General features: G+C 49.5%; 7 protein-coding genes across 7 annotated transcripts; 4 read left to right on the top strand and 3 right to left on the bottom strand.

The window, feature by feature from the left end:
* Nucleotides 1-708: 708 nt before the first annotated feature.
* Nucleotides 709-3,627, top strand: hmt1 (putative vacuolar ABC heavy metal transporter (Hmt1); the record flags this gene model as incomplete). The annotated part of the gene is made up of 3 exons (XM_056633931.1): nt 709-1,053; nt 1,146-2,293; nt 2,373-3,627. 3 exons carry the CDS (start codon nt 709-711, stop codon nt 3,625-3,627), a joined length of 2,748 nt encoding a protein of 915 aa, XP_056484551.1.
* Nucleotides 3,628-4,353: 726 nt separating this feature from the next.
* N7509_009293 (uncharacterized protein) lies at nt 4,354-5,287 on the top strand (the record flags this gene model as incomplete). Its single annotated transcript, XM_056633930.1, has 2 exons — nt 4,354-4,912; nt 5,088-5,287. 2 exons carry the CDS (start codon nt 4,354-4,356, stop codon nt 5,285-5,287), a joined length of 759 nt encoding a protein of 252 aa, XP_056484550.1.
* Nucleotides 5,288-5,504: 217 nt separating this feature from the next.
* On the top strand, nt 5,505-7,274 carry N7509_009292 (alkaline phosphatase; the record flags this gene model as incomplete). Its single annotated transcript, XM_056633929.1, has 2 exons — nt 5,505-7,017; nt 7,081-7,274. The coding sequence occupies 2 exons, from the start codon at nt 5,505-5,507 to the stop codon at nt 7,272-7,274; spliced, it is 1,707 nt and encodes a 568-aa protein (XP_056484549.1).
* Nucleotides 7,275-10,107: 2,833 nt separating this feature from the next.
* On the bottom strand, nt 10,108-11,502 carry utr2 (putative cell wall glucanase (Utr2); the record flags this gene model as incomplete). Its single annotated transcript, XM_056633928.1, has 2 exons — nt 10,108-11,318; nt 11,397-11,502. 2 exons carry the CDS (start codon nt 11,500-11,502, stop codon nt 10,108-10,110), a joined length of 1,317 nt encoding a protein of 438 aa, XP_056484548.1.
* Nucleotides 11,503-15,250: 3,748 nt separating this feature from the next.
* N7509_009290 (acyltransferase family protein) lies at nt 15,251-16,555 on the bottom strand (the record flags this gene model as incomplete). Its single annotated transcript, XM_056633927.1, has 1 exon — nt 15,251-16,555. One exon carries the CDS (start codon nt 16,553-16,555, stop codon nt 15,251-15,253), a length of 1,305 nt encoding a protein of 434 aa, XP_056484547.1.
* Nucleotides 16,556-17,042: 487 nt separating this feature from the next.
* Nucleotides 17,043-18,635, bottom strand: N7509_009289 (uncharacterized protein; the record flags this gene model as incomplete). Its single annotated transcript, XM_056633926.1, has 2 exons — nt 17,043-17,417; nt 17,475-18,635. The coding sequence occupies 2 exons, from the start codon at nt 18,633-18,635 to the stop codon at nt 17,043-17,045; spliced, it is 1,536 nt and encodes a 511-aa protein (XP_056484546.1).
* Nucleotides 18,636-19,434: 799 nt separating this feature from the next.
* On the top strand, nt 19,435-21,313 carry N7509_009288 (uncharacterized protein; the record flags this gene model as incomplete). The annotated part of the gene is made up of 3 exons (XM_056633925.1): nt 19,435-19,893; nt 19,944-20,555; nt 20,615-21,313. 3 exons carry the CDS (start codon nt 19,435-19,437, stop codon nt 21,311-21,313), a joined length of 1,770 nt encoding a protein of 589 aa, XP_056484545.1.
* Between the last annotated feature and the right edge of the window lie 1,012 nt (nt 21,314-22,325).

The following is a 22,325-nucleotide window of genomic DNA, read 5'->3' as shown; positions in this document are numbered from 1 at the left end:
TCCAGGGCTCCATACACACCTGAAAAGCATCTTGGACACCTCCATTTTGGATTCTTGGTGGATTCGCCACTCTTTCCTGAAAGTGTGTTCCACTTCTACTTCCACTTCCACTTTCACTTTCACCATCCATCCTTCTCAAATTTTGGTTCATTCCTCTTCCCTCCCCCCCCTCTCTCTCTGTCTCCCTCCCCAGCCACCTCCGTCTGCATCTTCCCCCCCCCCGGCGCCCTCCTTTCTTTCCAATCTCAACCTCCAAAACATCAAATCAACTAAAAGGAAACCCGCCAAGAAAAAAAAGCAAAAATAAAATAAAATCAACCACAAGAAAGAAATTAACCCTGCAATCTTGAATAGCTTGAAATTCGATTGCTCTAAAAAAGCTCCGATACTACTCGTGGGGTTTGAACCGAGTGACTTGGCCATTTTCGCCATCTCCCCGCGTCCGTCCGCATTCCTCGCGTCGATCCTTTTGGCCACCAAAAAGGTCATTTCCGATCCCGAACCTGTTCCTTCTCTTTCCTCCTTCCGGATCGTCGGGGACACCGCTGTGTCATGGAACTCGTCTGAACATCTCTTTCCTTTTTCCTCTCCATTTCCTTTCCTTGTTTTCTTTTCTTTTCTTTTTTTCCTTTTTTAATTCCGGGGAAAAAAAGAAGAGTGAAAAAAAAGAGAGAGAGAGAAAGAGAAAAATAATACGGCTCGGCCATCATGGATCCCGAAGCAGCTCGCGAGCTGCTCGACTACCTACGATCATGTTACCCGGTTATCCTCCTCCTCCTCTTCGTCGTGGCCTTTGTCGCCAATACGATGGTCATCGCTCGCAATGCAAACCAGGAAGATGCGGAGAATGTCGGTCCTGGTGGACGTGCTCTTCCCCGACGAGCCCGTAGCTCTCCCCCGAAGAAGACGCAGAGTTTCTCCCGGACCGTCAAGCATTGCTTCAACTGGCTCTCAGTGGGAGTGCTCCTGACATTCCTCGCCGATGCCTCCATCTATATTGCCCATGTGGTCATTGCTAGATCGGAGCAATGGTGGCGGGGTCAGTCGGTGGTGGTAAGTTGGGAAGTCGCCCCTCTCGGGGGGTTCATGCGGGCGAAATTTGCCGGCGTTTTCAAAGATACCAAAGCTAACCAACCCTATCGCAGATCTACATCGTCGGCTCTTTTTTCGACTACGCTGTCATTCTCATGACCCTACTCGATACAACCCCATCCCCTACTCCCGCTCAACTCGTTTGCTGGTCCGTCGCCATCCCCATCGAATTGGTTATCCTGGGCACCTCCCTGTCGTTTTATACCTCGCCCCACCATGAACCCATTGTTGGAGATCCCAAGGGCGGTCGACTTCGTCGGAGTATGACCGTCTGGGAGAGCATGGAGGTAGTCTCCAACAGTATCCGTATATTCTTCCTTTTCGCCTTGGTCTTCCTTTACATCTGCAACTCCATCAACTTCAAGAGTCATGATGGCCATGCCCATCGCGGTGTGAATGGTACTTCCGAAACCACCGGGCTTCTGGATTCCGCCGGAGCAGAGAATGGTCATACCAATGGCCACACCAATGGCCACACTTACGGCTCGACAAATGGGGCTTCCCGCTCGGAAGCGAAGCCCCAAGATCCCTGGGTACGCCCAACAACGATGCCCTCCACAAGTTGGTGGGAATACCTGAGGGGTTACTCCCTATTCTTCCCATATTTGTGGCCATCCAAGTCGCGGCGTCTTCAGATCGTCGTGGTGGCTTGCTTCACCCTGGTGATCCTTCAGCGGGTTGTCAATGTTTTGGTCCCAAATCAAGTCGGAAATATCACCAGAGCCCTGGTGGGCCAGCAAGGGTCAAGCACATTCCACGTCCCGTGGGTTGAAATCTTTCTATACGTCTTCTATCGATGGCTCCAGGGTGGGCAGGGATCGCTGAGTTCTTTGCGCTCCAGCCTCTGGATTCCGGTCAGCCAGTATTCTTATATGGAGCTTTCCACCGCTGCTTTTGAGCACGTTCATGGGTTGAGTCTGGACTTCCATTTGGGAAAGAAGACCGGTGAAGTGCTTTCGGCACTGAGCAAGGGCAGCTCCATCAATACGTTTTTGGAACAAGTCACATTCCAGGTTGTTCCCATGTTGTTCGATCTGATCATCGCTATTGGTTATTTCCTGATTTATTTCGATGTCTACTACGCCCTGGTTGTCGGAATCTCCACTTTTGGCTATCTTTATGTCACCGTTCGCATGGCGCAGTGGAGAGCTGAGATCAGAAGACAAATGGTCAATGCTTCCAGACAAGAGGATGCTGTCAAGTACGTTTATTTGTTTGCGATTTTTTCTGGTTGTTTTTCTACCTAGCTGAGCACTACTAACATTTCACTCACTATCCAGGAACGATTCAATGGTGTCTTATGAAACGGTGAAGTACTTCAACGCGGAGCAATACGAATTCAACCGATACCGTGACGCCGTTCATGAGTATCAACAGGCGGAATACCATGTTTTATTCTCACTGACACTACTCAACACCTGTCAGAATACTGTCTTCATGATTGGTCTACTCCTCACTTGTTTCATCGCCGCTTACCAGGTTGCAACAGGCCAGCAGGATGTTGGCCGTTTTGTATCTTTGTTGACCTACATGGCCCAATTGCAAGGCCCCCTGAACTTCTTCGGCACTTTCTACCGCTCCATCCAATCTGCCCTGATTAATGCTGAGCGTATGCTGGAGCTTTTCCGGGAACAGCCTACTGTGGTTGACAATGAATGTGCCACCCCGTTGGGCATGTGCAAGGGCGACATCAAGTTCCAGAATGTTGAGTTCGCTTATGACGCACGGAAGCCTGCGTTGAATCAGTTGTCATTCCACTGTGAACCAGGAACCACCACCGCTTTGGTTGGAGAATCCGGTGGAGGCAAGTCAACTGTGTTCCGACTCTTGTTCCGTTTTTACAATGCCGAGAAAGGCTCATTGCGCGTGGACGGTCATGATGTCCAAGACATCACCATCGATTCTTTGCGTAAACACATTGGAGTGGTTCCGCAAGATACAGTGCTTTTCAACGAGACACTGATGTATAACCTGAAGTACGCGAACCAGGGCGTTTCTGATGAAGCTGTCTACCAGGCCTGCCGCGCCGCTAGCATCCATGACAAAATCATGGCATTCCCCGATGGCTACAACACCAAGGTCGGAGAGCGTGGTCTTCGGCTCAGTGGCGGCGAGAAGCAGCGTGTGGCGATCGCCCGCACTATTCTCAAAAACCCTCGAATCATTCTTCTTGACGAAGCGACTGCGGCACTTGATACCGATACGGAAGAGCATATCCAGCGGGCGCTGTCCACTCTCTCTCATGGCCGAACTATGCTCGTCATTGCTCACCGTCTCAGTACCATCACGACAGCGGATAAGATCCTTGTCCTGGCGGACGGCCAAGTTGCCGAGAGCGGTACTCATGAGGAGCTCTTGGCCTTGAAGGGTCGCTACGCCAGTATGTGGCGGAAGCAAATCCGGGCACAGAAAGCTGCTGCAGAGGCCCAAGTTCTTCAAGACCGTGCGGAGCGTATTCGAAACGCAACCAATAGCGACGACAGCTCCAGTCAATCGGACGAGGACCGGAATGGCAGCGCCCGTCCCGCTCACTAAGACCTTTCGTGGTCGGCTTGTACAGACTCCACAACTCCACAATTTGCAACCACTCGCCCTTTCCACACTGATTCTGTCTTTCAATGTGTGCATATGCCCTTTTCTATAATACTTTTGACCGAGGAAACCAAAAAAGTGTGAGGATGTAATGTTTTTTTTTTTTTGGAGAACTTGGGATGGCGTGAGTCCTGGGCTGTTTCGACAAAAGCCCTTTCTTTTTTGTCGCCCTCTTTTTGTTTTCTTTTCGGATATTTCATCTTTTGGTGTCTGGTTTGTTCTTCGCCCTGCGATTCATTCTATTCTTCATTTGCAATTCTTGGCGTTGAGGGATTCACGAAGCGTATGACATGGTCCTTGTCTCTGTTTCATATCAACCTGGTGCAGTACGTTCACGATTGGGACACCCGGAAATAAAAAACTAGATTAATCACTAGGGCCGCCGACACGGATATATTAATATAAAGGACATTCAATTGATTATGCGCGAGCAATTCGGATTTCTGGAGCTGTCAAAGTAATTAAGATAAATATTCATTAAGATGGTAGGCACCCACGGCGTACTGGCAGCAGTTGGCACTGGGCGTGGATGCCAAGCCCCGATGGTTGCAGCTCCAGCTCTCTTCGGCCAAGATTTCCCCAACTTCTTTCCTCCATTCCCCAACTCCATTGATCAATCGCCCAAGATACGCTTCACCCGGGGCCTATAATCTGGCTACATCCCCCGCAATGCATTCTCCCTCGCCTCAGCTCCTCCGCGCCCTGCGCACATCTCTCTCCAGCGCTCCAAGTCCTCTCAGCCTCCGAGGTAGCGCATCTCGATTTTCTCACGCCATCCCGTCGTCAAATGGCTTGCGCTGCGCCTCCGTCAACGCGTCGTTTTCCATCCCATCCACCTTCCGCAACAATAGCTCAGTTAGCCGCCCATCCCGGCTAGTTTCACGCTCCCACACGCTCAAGCCTACCTCGCCCGACCGCGGCCCAGAGTCGGAAGAAGACACCCAGACGGATTTCGACACCCTCGACGTACTAGCGAATGCAGCAGCCCCTGCAGCAGCGATCGACGCCACGCTAGACACCGGCTTCGATTTGAGCAATGGGGTCCGAATCAGGAATGGCGATGCGCTGCTCCTCATCGGTGGCGAGCCCTTTGCGTGGCGGCCTTGGAAAGCCATCAAAGGCGTGGCGAATGACCAGGCGGCCAAGGCGGCGATGGTCAACGCTAAGGGCCAGTTTGAGCTGCCCGAAGAAGTGTGGGGTCTACTGAGTGTCGTGTGGCCTCGTCCAGGTACGTGGGAAAGTTCGAACTAGAGCGTCAGTTAGTCACTCAGTCATGGGTTGCCTTGCTTAGGCGTATCGGGTGATAAAGCTCGTTTTTCCTTGAGTGTTACGACGCTAGAGTTAGGGGGGAACTATATGCATCGGTGGCTTTTTTTTGGATTGACGCTGACTTTATGTAACAGATATGCTCATTCTTGGCCTCGGTGACACCGCGATGCCTTTGTCGCCTGAGACGAAGCGTCATATCAATGCCCTGGGCATTCGAGTGGAGATTCAGGATACCCGGAATGCCGCTGGGCAGTTTAACTTGCTGGCTACGGAGCGAGGTGTCGAGGAGGTCGCCGCGGCTATGATTCCCACTGGGTGGAAGCCACGTAAATAAGGCAAAGAGACGATCATATACTTAGGATACGAACGGAGAGATCTCCAATCTTAGTGACATAGTTAATTGACTGTGCCTAAACATAGTAACTTAATCCAAGATCACGTGATAATCAAGGGTCCCCTCGCCCTCTTCTCGACTACTCCACATTTGTCGGGGAACCACCTGGGAGTTCAGAGCTGTGCCTGAGCTCTTGACGACTTTATCATCAATCATAATGTCGCGGGAAGAGCCACTTCTGGCTCCGCGCGTTTCATCTGAGCGCTCATCTATTCGATATGCCGAGGAGGAAGATGCCCTGCTTACGGGGGAGGCGACAGGGCATAATGAAGCCCCTCGACGAGGCTGGCGTCGTTGGACAGAGATCGGCCTGTTCGCCTGGGCACTAATTGCCACGATTATTGTGATCATACTTGCGGTAGTTTACCAGCATGACTCGTCGAAGAACCTCGCCGGCCCGCCGAAGGATCACTGGGGTCCTGGGGCCAAGCCGACCGGCAAGCGCAACTTGATCTTCATGGTGTCGGATGGAATGGGACCGACTAGTCTTTCGATGACGCGAAGCTTCCGACAGCATACCGAAGGCCTGCCTATCGACGACACCCTCATCCTGGACCAGCACCTCATTGGTCAGTCCCGCACACGATCCAGCAACAGCCTGGTAACGGATTCCGCCGCCGGAGCGACGGCCTTCTCGTGCGGACACAAGAGCTACAACGGGGCTATCTCGGTGCTCCCCGACCACTCGCCATGCGGAACTGTCCTCGAGGCTGCTGCTCTGGCTGGATACAAGACTGGATTGGTTGTGACGACTCGTCTGACGGATGCGACTCCGGCATGCTTTGCTTCGCATGCCAATCTGCGACAATATGAAGACAGCATCGCCCAACAGGAGGTGGGCGAGCATCCTCTGGGCCGGGTCGTCGATCTCTTGATGGGTGGCGGTCGATGCCATTTCTTGCCCAACTCTACCCAGGGAAGCTGCCGCGCTGATGACAGGGATATCGTGGGACTGGCCGCGGAGAAAGGATTCAACTACTTGGACGACCGATCTGGCTTTGATGCCCTGAATGGCGGTGCTGGAGTTAAGCTGCCGTTGATGGGTCTCTTTGCCGAAAAGGACATCCCCTATGAGGTCGATCGCCGTCACCAGAACGATGTCTACCCATCGCTGGAGGAGATGGCCCGCACTGCGCTGACTGCACTGAGCGAGGCAACCCGGGACAGTGAGCAAGGGTTCTTCTTGATGATTGAGGGATCGCGTATTGATCACGCCGGCCACGGTAATGACCCTGCCGCCCAAGTACATGAGGTTATGGCATACGACAGGGCTTTCAACGCTGTGCTCGAATTCCTGGAGAAGGACAGCACTCCTGGTGTTCTTGTTGGTACCTCTGACCACGAAACCGGTGGTCTGGCTGCTGCTCGACAACTAAACAAGGAGTACCCGGACTACCTATGGTACCCGCAGGTTCTGGCTGATTCCAAGCACTCCAGTGAGTATGCTGGTAATAAACTCAATGAGTACACATCAGGAGAAGGAAAGGACAAGAGCGACAAGAAGAAGAAAGAATATATCCTCGAGATTCTGAAGAAGGATATGGGCGTGACCGATGCCTCAGATGAAGAGGTGGAAAACTTGCTTCGCCCTGACGTTTCCACGCAATACATCTTTGCAGACATCATTAGCCGTAGAGCCCAGATTGGCTGGTCCACCCACGGTCACTCAGGTAAGCAAACAGCCCCGGGTTGAGGCTTGGAAATACCCATGTGCTAACATTCAATTTCCCCAGCTGTCGATGTCAACATCTATGCATCCTCCTCCAAGAATGCCTGGCCATTAACAGGAAACCATGAGAACATTGAAGTCGGTCAATTCCTCGCAGATTATCTTGATCTCGATGTCGGTGCCGTCACCAAGAAACTCCGGTCTTCTGCCTATTGGACCACAGAGGCAGAGGAGTCCCCCCGATCTGGAGAAATATAGTTGGATGGGTGATCCTCTCGGCTCCGATGTGGAGACCGATGGGCTGGACACATACCACCACGAATTCAAGAAGCGATCTCTAGATGATTGCGGATGTGGTGGACTTCACTAGGAAATGAGTCTTTGCTTTTGGGCTTTCGGGGTTTTCTTGTCACAACTGGCGTTTTGGGCCGTGCATTCAATCTACTTGGAATATTCTCGATATACAATGAACATTTATTAGAAATATGGTTCTCTGCTATGTAACAACAACTAGTAAGAAGTAGCCAGTAGCCATGGGAATATTAAGCAACACGAATATTAGTAACCGTGTTAGTAACAATAAAATTGTCAACCCAATTACACATTGGATATTGTCAGCTCCATTTTATATGGTTCTTTCCCATCTTGAGCCAGGGCTAGACTTTCAGAGCTAGGATCGACGTAGAAAGGAGTACAATAGTCTTGATTTCAAAGAACTACGTAACATTGTTCGTCTTTCCAGGTAGCTCTACGCATAATGCATCGGAAGAAAAAGGAAGTACCATAGAGACCAGGTAGTTACTACTCTGTCTACCAATCCCATTTACCCATCTTAGGTCTGACCCACTTGAACCAAGCCAAGTCATACTGGACCTAGTGATAGTTCCAGCAATGCCAATCCTAATAACCCCGACTGCCCCGATCCTTACAAGAAGGACAGGCTTCTTCAATATTGAAATGCCAAGAAGCAATGTTCGTCATCTCAAGCGGTTTACCCTTACTAAGAGAGAAACTTGTGACCGGCCGCCCCGTCCTAGTATCCTTTATATACCGTGGGTTGCAACCGGGGATGTTAGGGTCAAATGGTAGATCGTAATTTTCTCTCTCGACGGGATCATTAATGCGGTTTAGTTGGCGCAGGGTTTGGAGGCAGAAGAGGTGTAATTTAAAGCAGGTGTGCTGGCACGTGTATGTATACCCTTTGTAAAAACACATGATTCTATAGTCATTAGATGCTATCCACCTGAGACCGGATGTGGATGTATATCGATGTTTTTGCTGCATCTAGAAACACTTACTGCTAGTAGTTTTCAGAGGAGTCAAGAGAGAAGATAATCGTTTCTTTGTCGCGGAGACGACTGGTCTAGAGATATGGAAGCTTGATTTTGGATGCACGCCGCGTTGATGGCGAAGAGTAGATGTATAGCCTATAAGTATGGATTGAGAAAGGATTGTATTGGGACTACTTTGTTCTGGAACTTTCTTCAATGCTGTACCTGGGATTGTCTGAATTACTTCATGGAAGATGTGCACCTCAGTATTCACCAATAGGTCACGAAGGTGCAGTCCCTGGGCTACAATCTTGCGCTCGCGAATGTCACAACATAGCGGATATAATTAGTTTGATCCTGCATGCTCAAATATTTATATTTTCTGGGACTTTTATGAGGTGTTACAAAAGGTAAGGCAATACTAGTATCAAACCTAGGCTGGTTTGTACGCAGTTTGTCAAACAAATGCCACATACACCGCGAACAATATTATGCAATGCTTGATATTGATTTTCCTATCCACATTCGAATCATCCACGATCACTATAGTTCAGTCATTAGAGAATCTGGACTTGCATTTGAGCGGTTTGGCCCAGTAATCCATGGATGCTACACAGCATCCTGACAACTTGATGGTATAGAACTTCTCTTCTCATGAGCTATTAGCTACCGCGGTACACATATCGTCTTTTTTTTTCTGGCTCCTGGAGTCATGTGTCATGCTAGATACTTCAACTGAGGGACTCATTTTTCAATTTCTTTTTTTTTCCATTGCTGAGATGTGTAGTGTTATGAGTGAGCTACCTCCAACTTCATATCAGTGGGATATTGCTACCACACCTGCTCCCATCTCTAGAGCGAGGCCGCCCAGGCCGATTGAGAACAAGTCTTTGTTTTGTGAAGTTCTAGGCATTTGGTAACTACTGTGTTGCTAGCAGGATAGATCACCAATATCGAGTTGGTATACTATCGGGGAAGGCACAGTGCTTGGAAAAACATTATGGCTTCACCGACATTACAATCTCAGAACACAGGTACAACGTACGAGATCCGTACCGAGTAGTACTTCATAGATGTTACACGAGATCCCATCAGCATTCCCTCTCCGCAATGGCCCCCACGTGGATGCCAGAATACGAGAGACGGGTGAAACAGTGGAGCTGGGGTGATCCTGCAGGGGCAAAGCCACAACATCCAACCAGACGAACCCTTCCCGTGCAGAAATCCACACCAGGCAATACCCCTGCATATCAAGTAGCTTGACTGAACGTCTGCTCTACGGGGGTGGAGTATGTAGGTCGAGTATAGTACTCCATATATGAAAAGGGGCAGGGATGCAAAGTTTGGACTAGCGTACGATCTACCAAGATAGTAGGGGAAGAGCGGAGTAAACGAAAGATATTGAATTGAGCTAAGACCACCCATTATCACAGACCCAGGACAGGATATAGGAATCCGGCCTGTGGAAAGGCATTTTTCCAAACATGTGCAGGAGGTCCCCATTGGGGGAGTAGAAGTACATCAACAGGAACATAATCAAACAGCGTGACCGTGGACGGGAAGAACGCCGAGGTATTCAGAAGGACATAAGGATATAAAGTGGGGACATATATGGGATCAAGCCATGAGACAGAGTCAGAAACGAAAATGAAAGGAAAAAAAGAACAAGGCACGAGTGCCAAAGATGGTGTTCATTAGGTTTGTTCAAAAAGGGACAAGTCGAGAAGCGGGGCACGCAAAAGGACATGCAGGAGAAGGGAAAAGATACACTCGATATGCAAAAGAGAGAGAAGCAAGAACTTTGACCCAGTAGGGTAAATTTACAGCGTCACCAGAACGACAACAGCAACCAGGACAGCGAAGAGCGATCCACTCAGGGCACGCTCGTTCACAGTGGTAGCACCGTTGCCATCACCACCCTGGCTGAAGCCAGTGGTGGTAGCAGCGGCACCGCTGCCACTGGTGGTTGAGCTACCGCTACCGCTGCCACTGCCGCTGCCACTGCCGCTGCTGCTGGTGGAGCTGTTGCCGGACATACCGCCAGAGCCACCACCGTTGCTGCTAGGAACGCTGTCACTGCCAGAAGCGGTGGCAGTGCTGCTGCTGCCGGCACCAAGGTCCATGTCGAGACCAGTGGCACCCAGGGAGCCCAGGACGGTGTCGTTGCCGGTGATAGCGATATCAGCCTCCATGGCGGAATCGCTGGTGTAGATGTAGGAGGTGTTGCCGGACTTCTTGGCCTCAGAGGGAGGATCGTAGCACTGAACGTCGACCTCGGCAATGCTAGCGTAGTAGTAACCCTTGTCCTTGATGTCCTCGGAGTCCCAGTCGATCTCACCACCAGCCCAGTCAATGGTACCCTGAGCATTGCTGGCTTGGCCGGCGGGCCAGAGAGACATCTGCAGGCGAGCGGGGGTCTGGGGGTACTGGTAGCGGTTGGCGGTTTCGTTCCAAGTGTCGGACTTCTTCAGGGTGCGCTTAACATCGCCGTCAACGATCCACTGGGTCTGCTCGGGTTGCCAGTCGATCTCATAGGTGTGCCAGGTGTCGAAGGTGTCGGCGCCGTCAACGGAGGCGTTGCCGCTGTTGTGCCAGTCCAGAACACCCTGCCAGTAGTAGTTGGTCTGGACATCAGTCAGGTCGGCACCGACCCACTCGTAGTCGATCTCGTCCTTGACGTCGGAAAGCAGGATGAAAGCAGTGACAACACCCTTTCCACGGCTGGACTTGATCTTGCCGGAGATCTTGCCGTACCAGATATAGTGGTTGTTGGCGAAGAGGGTACCGACGCTGTTCTTGGGCATGGTGATGACCAGGTTGCCATCGTCGATCTTGGGGAAACCGCTGTAGGTCCAGTCGGACTTGGTGGCGTTACCCAGATACTTGGTGTTCAGGATGGTGTCGTCGAGGTCGTCCCACTTGTAGCTCTTGCTCTCACAGACGGGCATGGGGGCACAAGAGCCCACAGAGAAGGAAGCCTGGGGGTCGCAACCGCCCAGACAGTATGCGCCAGTTCCACACTCACCATATTCTATATCGCGAAAAGAAGGTCAGCGAATGTGAATGCGATTGGATCAAGACCGATCGGGGAGTATTGTATGGTACTCACGAGAGCAGCAAGGCTTGTCCTTGGGGCACTGGCTGCTGGCACTGCAGGAAGAAGCAGCCCAGGCGGTAGCCGACAGGGCCAGGAGGGAGGTCACGAAACGGACCATTGTGTGAGATTATATTTATGTACTTTGGTTTGGTTTGGGTATGTGGTAGGTGGGTATGTGCGTTTGAATGAAACCACAGAATGTACAACGAAGGGGGGGGGGGATTTGGCGGGTTTGGAATAAACACCACAGGCAAACGAGCGAACTGTGGGATTGAAGTAAAAATTGGGAAAACAAAAGAGAAAAGACGAACGAAGGACAGCACAAAACTGTATTGGCGTTGAGGGAAGAAAGAAAAGAAGATCTTCGCCCCTGGGAGGGGAAGCATCTGCTTTAGTAGGAGATGGTAATGGGATTACCAGGGCTCTAAGGTCACCAGTGAAGGCCCTGGTAAACAACCCAGGGATTCATTGCGGGTGATGCTAACCTCAAAGGGAAAACCCTTATCATAATAGCCAATGACAGCTAGGGATAAACCTTGGGAAGTGGGCAAAAGAGAGGGATTGGACTTGGAAAGTGCAGACCATTGACATTGGCTGCTCCACTCATGGAGTCTGTGCGAGTGGATGTATGTATGGTACGGAGAGAATACAATACAGTATTCAAATATTCAAGTATTCAAGTATTCACATTCTAGTACTACTAGTACTATTCAAGTTGGTACAATTTAAGAATATTCAAGGGTAGTACAGAGTACTGACTGAAATATTGGGCTGGTCCCTGATTCAAATGATAGACACTCTATACTCCTACCCTGCAAATGAAGATGACCTTACCTTTAACATAGAAATTCAGTATCAGTATCAGTATCAGTACATATCAGTATCACAGTCAACCTTAGGAACCTTAGGACCTTAGCAGGTTCCCATCTCTTATGACCAAACCAGACCCATGCCCGTGCTCCCACTGGACGCCACTTGAGACATTTCCCACCCCAGGTGTTTGTGCCGATAACCATTGAGTGTACCGAGTACACCATTAACGGTCAAGTTCATACAGACTTCATCGAAAAATTCAGTCTTGTCCTTCCCCACCCTCGGATGAACTGGGTACTCTGGGTACTCTGTGCTCCATATCAACCGATCCATGCGAATGTCTCTGCCTGACTGGAACCATTATTACAATGAAATACCCTGGCTATTCATGCCTTCTCTGGTAGGTCGCCCACACCCGACCAAGTTCGCCACGGTCGTTCGCCCCCCTTTCCCCCTCCGGAGCTCTCCACGGCGCTAACCGACCTGGCTAAACTCGCCTAGCTTCTTCCCTGATGCATTACCCAATTTCCTTTCCTTGGAAGGTCCGGAGCCTTACTCGTAGGTAACTTCCAAGCTCCTCTTTCTGGGCGCCAAATGGCCCAGGTCGCGTAAGGACCTTGCCCAGGATTGCCCAGTATTGCCCAGCAACAGCCAAGTAGCCTCAGGCTCGGCCAAGCATTGCAAGGGTGTGAAAACTTCCCCAACGTACTCGGCCCTAGAGATCGACTACTGTCCCCGAGCAACAGAAATCCGGCTCAGGAACGAGCAGCTGTCGATCCAGTGCAACGGAACCTTGTCCTGTCCAACTGACCACTGGGCGCCTACGGTCGCGCATCCACTCCCGGAGCTGCGCCGCTGATCGCTTGGGGAGCAGCTCTGCTTTCTTTGACTTTGCTCCTTCGGGGGCCAAAAGTCAGGGGGTCCCAGTTACTCCATACTCCGTACTTGGTAGATTGTTGCCCAGGATCAGAACCATAGCTAGAGCCAAGATAAGCTCCTTTTGCGCGGCAACCACATTCCTTCTGGAAGAAATGTGAACTCTCGATTTTTGTTTACATCGGTGGCTGTTTATGTCCGAGCCCCGGAATGTGTCACCTCGAGGTAAGGGAAGAAAGGAGGGGGTGGGAACTATCTGTACAGAGACAAGAGGAGAGCACGTATGGTGTAAGTATCTATTGTACGGATATGCATGGCATACGTATTCATCAAAATTGGACCTGCATACAGACCGTGTGTACTCCGTAGTATGTGTGCACATACAGCATACAGGATATGGCATGTGTGTATGTACTCCGTACTCTGTACATACATATGCATGCACATGAAAGCAGAGATTGAATCTGTGCCACCTACGGATACAGTAATTCCAGACATACGCGTCAGACAGAATGGCGCTGCAGTTGCACGCGCCCCACGAATTGTACAACCCACACCACTTTGTACGGGGTATTGTACGGTGTGATTGCTTATCCACATGCAGGCTAACGCGCTAGTTGGTGGAAATGAAGCCCGCGCCATCTTAATTGGCGAACAAGTAGGCTTTCAAGGAGTGTCATGAATATCACCATCTTACCTGAAACCATCTAATCTATTGGCTGCTATCAAGTGATTAAAGATACTCTCGTTGATGCAGTGGCGGTCAAGATAGCAAATGAACGGATCCCACGGCATTATTTGCTACCATCGCGCCCTCTGAGATTATGGGAGTCAACTGACTATTTGTCGGGGATGTTCGTCTCGGCAAGTGCCGAGATTTCAAATTTCTCGTACTTCGTTCATGTATCCAGATCGTCTTCCTTCAAATAATAATGATTCAAGCAAAGATTATGAGAGGATAATCCCCCCCCCCCCACACCGGTGGCCTTCTCAGTGCAATTTTCGAAAATTACTTACTACTACCGCTACCATTATCTAGAAGAATCTGCCATACGCAGAGAAGTCATTCATTGGCAGGTCTCAGAAACTGCTTTCCTTCATCTGTAGCACTTGAAAATTTCTCAATTGGGTTCTATTTGATTTCAACCCTGCCCTGGAAGGGCTCTTGCGACACTGATCTATTCTTTCTCGGCGACTTGACTACCCTCAAATCGAAGCTGCTTCTTTATATTCCCTGGTCATTAAGCACTAATGCCGAAATACGATTTTTCCCTGGGAAAGCCCCCTCCGTGATCGCTGACGACATGGGGAGGGGGGATGAAGCAGAAGATGGGAATATAAGAGTGCGATCGCCTCGGGTTGCCTATCAACAACATATCTCTTTGCTGCGAATTGCCGCAAATGATATTCCAAACCTAGCAACAGATATTGTGTAAATAAATGAGGCGACTTCTTGAACTAAGGGTTTCCTTTTTCGGTTTTCTGCTGCTATCTTCGTTGCTATTCGTTCTCTCAAATTGGAAGTTGGGGCTTTGGGGCCTTTCAACCCTGCCTGCCAGGCTGAGATCCGGACTAGCCAGCGGCTGTCATTCATAGATATGGCTTGACCACAAATGGCGTCTGGGCCTGGCCGAGTAATTATATCTCCACCTAGAGAAGGTTGACCGAACAATTCTCATAGTCAACCGGCTTCGGGGGGATTTGGTGGTATCATCTCGCTGTCAGGAGAAAACTGGGTTATGACTGAGGCACTGAATTTTCTTTTTTGCTGAACGCCTTCAGATCTTGTCTCTCTCTTCTGGATTATCCAAGCTAATGGCCTTCAATGTTGAGGATTCACATCTTATTCGAGCTCGCAATTGGTAGATGCTGCTCTTCAAGAGCCGCTCGGTATGTTATCATGGTAACAAGTTGATCACTCGGGTGTTCAATTAAGTCAAGTCACCCCAATACTAGTAAGAAAGCATCCTTGTCATGTCTCGATTAAGTTTTTAACCCAGCTGCTATGTCTTTTTATGTGGTTTGGCCCTGATTGTCCAGGCTGACCAAACCCTTTTTCATCCACGGAGAGGATCTATTAATGATATTATCTCGGGAATAATGATAGAGAAACATCACTTTTGAAAATATGAGAAAAGGATTTTTTTAAATTAAATGTATATCAAAATCGTAACAGTCTATCGTGTGAGCCAACCATCAAACCTTTTGGCAACCTGTACACATCGTTCGTCGACGAACTTTGTGAATAAACTCGATACGTACAAATTGATAACAGAAATTATGGCGAACCCGACAATCCACGAAAATGCAAAGGGAGCCGTGTGTTTACTCGCCTCCAGGGTTCCGGGATATGACTCTCTCGTAGCCACATACCACAGAAAACCCAAGACGGGGTCACGCACAAGATGGTACACAGACTGGTGGACCAAATAAAGAGAGAATGAGATCTTGCCCAAGTATTGAATAGGACGAGAATCCAACGGCCGTTGAAGCGCTGGGGATCTGCTTATCCCGTAAACGACCAGCAAAGAGCCTGTAGTTTTCCAGGTTTTGCTCACTATCGCCCAGTCGCCCTCCCAGCGAGATGACTCGAAGAAACTGAGAAATTGATACCCAGGTGGCAAAAAGCCATCGTCACTAAGACAGACCAGCCAGAAACCAAATGTAAAACAAAAGAATGTTTGGATCATGGCAAAATTGATGCCCTTGAAGTTGATTGATGCCCAGAGTTTCTCGTTGTGTAAAGGCAAACTGGTCTCGTCCTCTGTTGAAACCGAGGACAAAATCCGCATTTCGGCAAGATAGAGACCGGCCAGGAAAGCAAATAGATCCCACTGCCCAAAGTAGAACCAATATGCGGCCAGCGATGCAATCGCAATGCGTCTCATCTGCGGGCGCCAGAAAGCCAGTCCTAGGACCGTGATATAGACAACCAACGACCCTCGAAACTCAAAAGGCATGGTCCAAAGCTGGCCGTTGAGACCTGGATTTGCCTGAAAGTTGATGATATTCATGTTGTCAATCATGTAGCGAAAGACAAATTTGATGTGAAGCCATGGCGCAGTCCATGGCTTCCGACCCCACAGAGCATCATCGCCGAAGGTCCAGTTGTAAATATTAAAAAAGTAAAGTAACTGTGAAATCACGGTGATAACAAAGACGGGTAGGTAGATGCGAAAAATGCGTCGGGTGACAGCGGAAGACAGCCGGCGTACAAAGTCGGCCGGGCTGCTTTTCCGCAATCTGAGAAGATTGATAGATATGGCATATCCCGAAATTACTAGGAAAAGTGGCACCATAGCATGTGCGGCGAAAAGGAGGCGAATGGGAGGCAATTGAATTAAGCGGCGATTTTCCTCCGGCGGGTCAGCCCAGAAGGATAGAAAGGCAGAGTCAAGCACGCCGCCCATGAAGTAGTGATCTGTAGCGACGATGGCCGCTGCGATGCCTCGAAGGCCATCGAGCCAGGTAGTGCGGTCCATTGTCCTCATCCCCAGACGGAGAAGAGAGAGAAGTGATAAAAAACAACTCTCCCAAAGAAAAAAGAGGATGTCTAGATGGGGTTAGCAATCCGTGGGAGGCCTAGCGTGTGTCTTAGCGGGGTGGATTGCATCTCTTCAAACCCTGAACAGCTGACAGACCCACTAGGCCAATGATTTCTGAGACAGTACTCCGTACATAGCCATAAAGGCGAAAATAAATTTTCAGCTTCTCGAGAGTCACACCGGTCTTACTCCGCGTATAGTGGGGAGATAAATTTAGAGCCTCGCAAGCTTGCGGGATCGACAAAGCCACTGCCCCATCGGCACCCATCGGGGCTATATGGAGGATCCATCTGTCTTGAATTTTTGCCTTATCCATGGATGTCTTGAATACTGATTAAATCCTGATTGAAAAAAGGAGACAATATTATGATTTAGTCATAGCCACTATGTGCACTCTACTTCGTTCCCTGTATATCGTACGATTCTATCCTTGGCACTCCCAGTTCTCAACTCGTTCTGACAGCCATCCACTTACCCAGGGCAAGGTGGTTTGGCGGCGGGAGTCACCCTCAGGGATTCCACTACCCAGCAAAACCATACTATCCATCTTGCAGCGATCCTCGTAGAAAGACCACTGCATGCACTCGGCCCAAGATTTGCAGGCCGCCTCACAGGAATCTACTGATTCCCAGGCACTACGCCAAACATCTGTTTCCTTGACCGAGCTTGGAGGCTCGGCATCTTTGGCGTTATTCGACCGGATCTCATGCTTCGAGGACCAGTTGTCCCACCATTCCACCCGGGAATGAAGGTAGGGGGCGACCAGCGCCTTGAAAACGTCACGGAATCTCAAAGGACCCTGTTAGATGTTAGCGTCTGAGTTATCAATCGAGGGAAAGGTCAGTAGATAGCGTACCTGTTCAAAGTCCCAGGATTGCTCGAGGTTGTAGAATCGGGCCACGTCTTTTCCGTGGGTATGGTGCCAGCTATAGACCGGCGAACACCAATTGGCCTGTTCAAACCATGTAGACCAATGCGACTCAGGATTGAACCCATATCGGAAACGGGCTTCATCATAGGTCTCACCAAACTGCACGCCATACTCCTTGAGAACATGCCCAAGAATGTGGTCTCCGCAGCCATGCTCTTCGGTGAAAACCTGGAATTTCTCCACAATTTTAGGATCCTTTCCGAAGCTCTGTTCCCATGCCCCCCTGGAGAGGGCAAAACCGGAACCACCGTGGGCGAAATAGTCGCCGTGGATCCAGGCCAGGCTTCCCAAGTACCAAGAGTCCTTGTAATCGAAGCGTTCCAAGTGACGGAGCAGATTGGGGAGAAAAATGTAAGAGTCATCTTCCATAAAGATGTACCACTTTGCATCTGGTTTGTTCACCCCGGCGTGTTGAACGATCGGTAGGAATTTGTATTTGTCGAGTTTCCAGCCACCCGCAGGCCCAGCAGCATCACCGGGGACATTGGACATCTCGGCGTAGTTTTGGCGCGATTCATAATCTTCTTGTTGGAGATATGGCTTGAAATTCTCTGAGCTTCGAACTGAATCGGAGGTGTTGGCGAGGACGTCGATGATATCCCAGTCGCCGATGGTTTCGGGATAGTCGGAGTAAAGAAGGACGTTGTCATGGTTGATGCGATTAGGAGAAAGGCTGGTAGCTAAATGAATGGGGACTCGCTTCCACAAGACTGTGGCGCCAGTTTTGAACATAAGGACAACATCGTCAGCGGTGACGGCTTTGGGTAAATGTAAAGAATGGCTGTTGCTTTTGCTGTTGCTGCTGCTGCTTGAGGGCGCTTTCGGTTTGGAAGATGGGATTGCAGAGGGAATGGCAGGGTGCGACAACTGCTCAGCAGTTTCGTCCACGGAGTCCACGATTTCCACGATCGGATTGGAATGTGTTCGTGGGGTATCGATGACAAGCTTGTCTGGAACGGCTGCAGCGGGGATCTCTCCCAGTGGACCCTGGCGGTCGAGTTCGAAATGATAGACAAAAATAATGAAGGTCAACAGCATGATCCCCAAGGGGACCATACGGTTGTCTCTATAGAATGCGCGGAACATGCTGGCAGCGTGTTCCTCACACTCGAAAACAATGGAGAATCCAAAATAAAAAAGATGAGCCCCTCCTTTTTTTTTCTCAGTTTCGGAGTATCTCAGATCTTAGCAACTCGCCAAGGATCGGGTAAACGGGGATTCCCCCTGGAAAGTTGCAACACAACCCCACTAAGCCTCCACTGTCTCACGAGATTTTCTCGACTACCGAGGGTCTGGGTAGCCACTAGCCAGCCTAGCCAGCCCTAGAAGACATCTCCGAGCCAGGATCTCACTTTTCGGGTTGGTGCGGACCGGAACCGAGCCATGCGGCTCCTTTCTCTGCTCGTTCATTGGCCGGTCGTACTCCTTCCCTACGACAACACGAGCAAGGTCTCACTGCCTGACCGGGCTGACCGGGAATTGGAAATCACAAGCCCCTGAAGAATAAATGGAACTAACGCGATGCTAACTAGACGGTGTGTGCTGGCGTGAGAGAAGAATTTACTCAGCCGCTTGACTCTGGGCCTAAAAAGATTGGAGGGGTGCCGTACTTCCATGGACGCCTTAAAATTTTATTTACATTTTGACATTCGTTTTTCTCACCACATTCGTTTTCGCTATTTTTATCCTCATTCGTTCCTTGATTACCATCTCGTGATTTATCTTCTCCGGTATTGGAGGGAAAATTCATTATTCAAAATATTGACTTGCACACATAACGACGCACTCGCACTCTCTTTCCTACCCCCGCCAGCACTCAGGTAGCTAACGGGGTAAGTGAGTGGCAAGTGTGTTTTTCTGTATTGACTTTCGTTAAACCATCACCATGGATTCCTTCAGTGAAAAGTTGTATCCTCGCCTCTCCTCGTTTCACGAGAGAGGGCCAGAAGTCTCTCGTTTTCGACAAATCCTTAATTTATTAGGATGTCTAATTGTACTTCCTATTTACTCGGTCATCACGGGCTACGCGCGTCATCCTTTGACACTTGATATCCTTTTGACAATATTCTCGGCGGAGTTTAATCGCTTCATGAACGAGGGTCGTCGGCAAAAGCTGCAGGATCCTCCGCAGAAGGACCAAGACCTAGAAAAGGCTAGCATTTTGTCACCCAAGCTGAATGAAGGCGCAGAATGCATGGCCACTATTGTGGGCTACCGTGAAGACCCTGAGCTATTTGCTAGAGCTTTGGAAAGTTACAAAAATATTCCCGAGTGCCGATTAGTACTTGTGGGAGTCGATGGAGACGATGTACCCGACATGGAAATGATACGAGTTTTTCAACAGGTGAGTAGAAAAATAAACGAGACTGGTACTTCCATACTGATCAATTACAGGTCTTCCCAGAAGATTCAGCGGTCATTCACATTGACGAGCCCTTTGGAGAGGTCGCCATGCATACTTACGAGAAGACATCCACCATCGATGGAAATTCGCGGGCCCCGGAGGCCTACATGGAAGCTACTATCGCTCATTGCTGTCAACTTGCCAGAGAAATCCTCGCAGAGCATGATTTCAAGCTTGGCCAACATGGCGGTGTGACAAAGCTATGTCTCTACCAGCCACACTTGCACAAGAAGGGCATTATGTTCACTTCATTCATTTTTTCCATCGTCATTTCTGAGATTCTGGGAATCGAGTATATGTGGTCCTCTGACTCCGACACAATTGTATTACCCGACTCACTGAGATGTACCATCGATACTATCGCAGGAGATACGCATGTTGGTGGCGGTAGTTCTGGTCTGATTGTCCATAATGAGGATGATTCTATCTGCACCAAGCTTGGTAGCGTTGTGTACTGGTCTGAGCTATACATGACGCGCTCTGTTTCAACACTTTCCGGTACGAGCGATTGTCAAAGTGGTCCCAGCACGGCTTTCCGTGTTTCCGCTCTGCCTGCAGTTCTGTACCCTTGGTACACTCAAACTGTCCTGGGCCATCGAATGGTATGTCTCTTTTCCTGTTTCTCGTCATTTACATGCAATTTTTTAACATCATAGCTCAGATTGTCAACGAGGATCGCCACCTCACCACAAACCTTCTCATGCGAGGATGGACCGTGACCTACGCGTCTGACACATTGGCAGCAACAGATACCCCAACCACAATGAGTCGCTGGATCATGCAGCAGGTCCGCTGGAGCCGAGCCGGTCACATTGAATCCTTCCAACAACCCAAGCTCTATCTTATTACTAACCCACTCTTTTTCTGGGCTGCTGTCAAGCGAGAGGCCGGACCTCTCCTGGGACTCGCCTATATTCTCTACTATCTGATCACCGGAGAATGCTTTGCCTACTTCAACTGGTACGATGTTGGTATTCGCATTGCTTATACCCTCATCTATAATTATTGCCGCAACCCAGACCGTGGCCCCAAGAACTCGTGGATTTGGATAGTTCCCGGTCTTCTGTTCTACAATATTCCTCTCCCGATGATCCATCTTTGGAGTTTGATTACCGTTTTCCAAGACGGATGGGGAACCTCCATGCGATCGACTAGCGAAATGACCAAGCGCGGACAAGCTTGGAAAAGATGGAACGATCTTGGATTCTTCGTCGTCTGGATGGGCATCGTTGGCGGAACTCTCGGTCGAATGACGGCGTCAAAAGCTGGATGGGACGATGGAGGTACTATGCAGGCTATTTTCTGGGGCGTTTTGATCCCGACGGCGGCCTCATTCTACGGCTTGGTGGTCCGTGATTAACTGCTAGACTTAGAATTTGCACATACCCTTCCGATAGACTTGCCTTGAAAATATTTCATAATAATACGAAATCTGATAATGATCTAATTGAACTCTTTTATCATATAATGACCCGGTCTACGAGATCTGTGAACAATAGTAGTAAATGTAACATTTACCTTTAGTACCTCTATGGATATGAGCTTGCTAACAAAGCATTCCTCCACCGACAAGACCCGCAGCTCATTTGTGGTTTCCATACCTCATTATAGACGGGCTTCTAACACTAGACCGTGACGATGGTGTAGATCCAATGTGATCGCCACTGATAATGACTTCGGATCCACTAGATCGACATTCACCGGAGACTCCCGAGCCTTCTTTGAATCCATCTAGTGGCTTGGTGGCTGATCGAGTGGATACGTGTTGAGTTACGCCAAGTTGTTCGTATCCATGTTCTCACCATGGTGAAATCTTCATTAGTGGGTATATCATGATACTATTCTTCTCTCTCCGTCGAAGGCAAATATTGGAAATCACGATACAGATTTAAGGTGATGTGTAGATACTGTATCACAATACCAAATCTCATTCTTTATACGAGTAACCATTTTTGTCTCAATGTGATTGGTCTGAAACATCCTTGCTCTGACGTTTCCAATGACGGGGATCACGTTGGACCCTGGTCACTTGTGGAACTCCAGTAAGGTCCCAATTTCAGTTTGACCGTTGCAATATCGGGAACAGCCATAATGGAATGAACTTGGAAAGCCGGTAATTTCAGATTATCTGAATTCTAGAAATCCATCTATGATTAGGGGAATATTATGGGAGGTAACCCTGCTCCCTGAGAGGGCCGAAAAGCGGTGTGTGAGCGAGGGGCCGCCACCTCCACCTTGGCTTGCCAGCAGTTGAAGGCACATTCTCATATTTTTTTTTCTAAAAAAAAGAATATTTTGAATCACTGTGTGCCTTGCGTGCTTCAAACGCACGCCGTTTGACCAATTGAATCACCGAGATCAACATCTACTCT

The sequence above is a fragment of the Penicillium cosmopolitanum genome, assembly GCF_028827165.1.
Source record: "Penicillium cosmopolitanum strain IBT 29677 chromosome Unknown utg000009l:1.0-9042332.0:1.0-9050551.0, whole genome shotgun sequence".
NCBI lineage: Eukaryota > Fungi > Ascomycota > Eurotiomycetes > Eurotiales > Aspergillaceae > Penicillium > Penicillium cosmopolitanum.
This window is presented reverse-complemented; position numbering and strand designations above follow the sequence as displayed.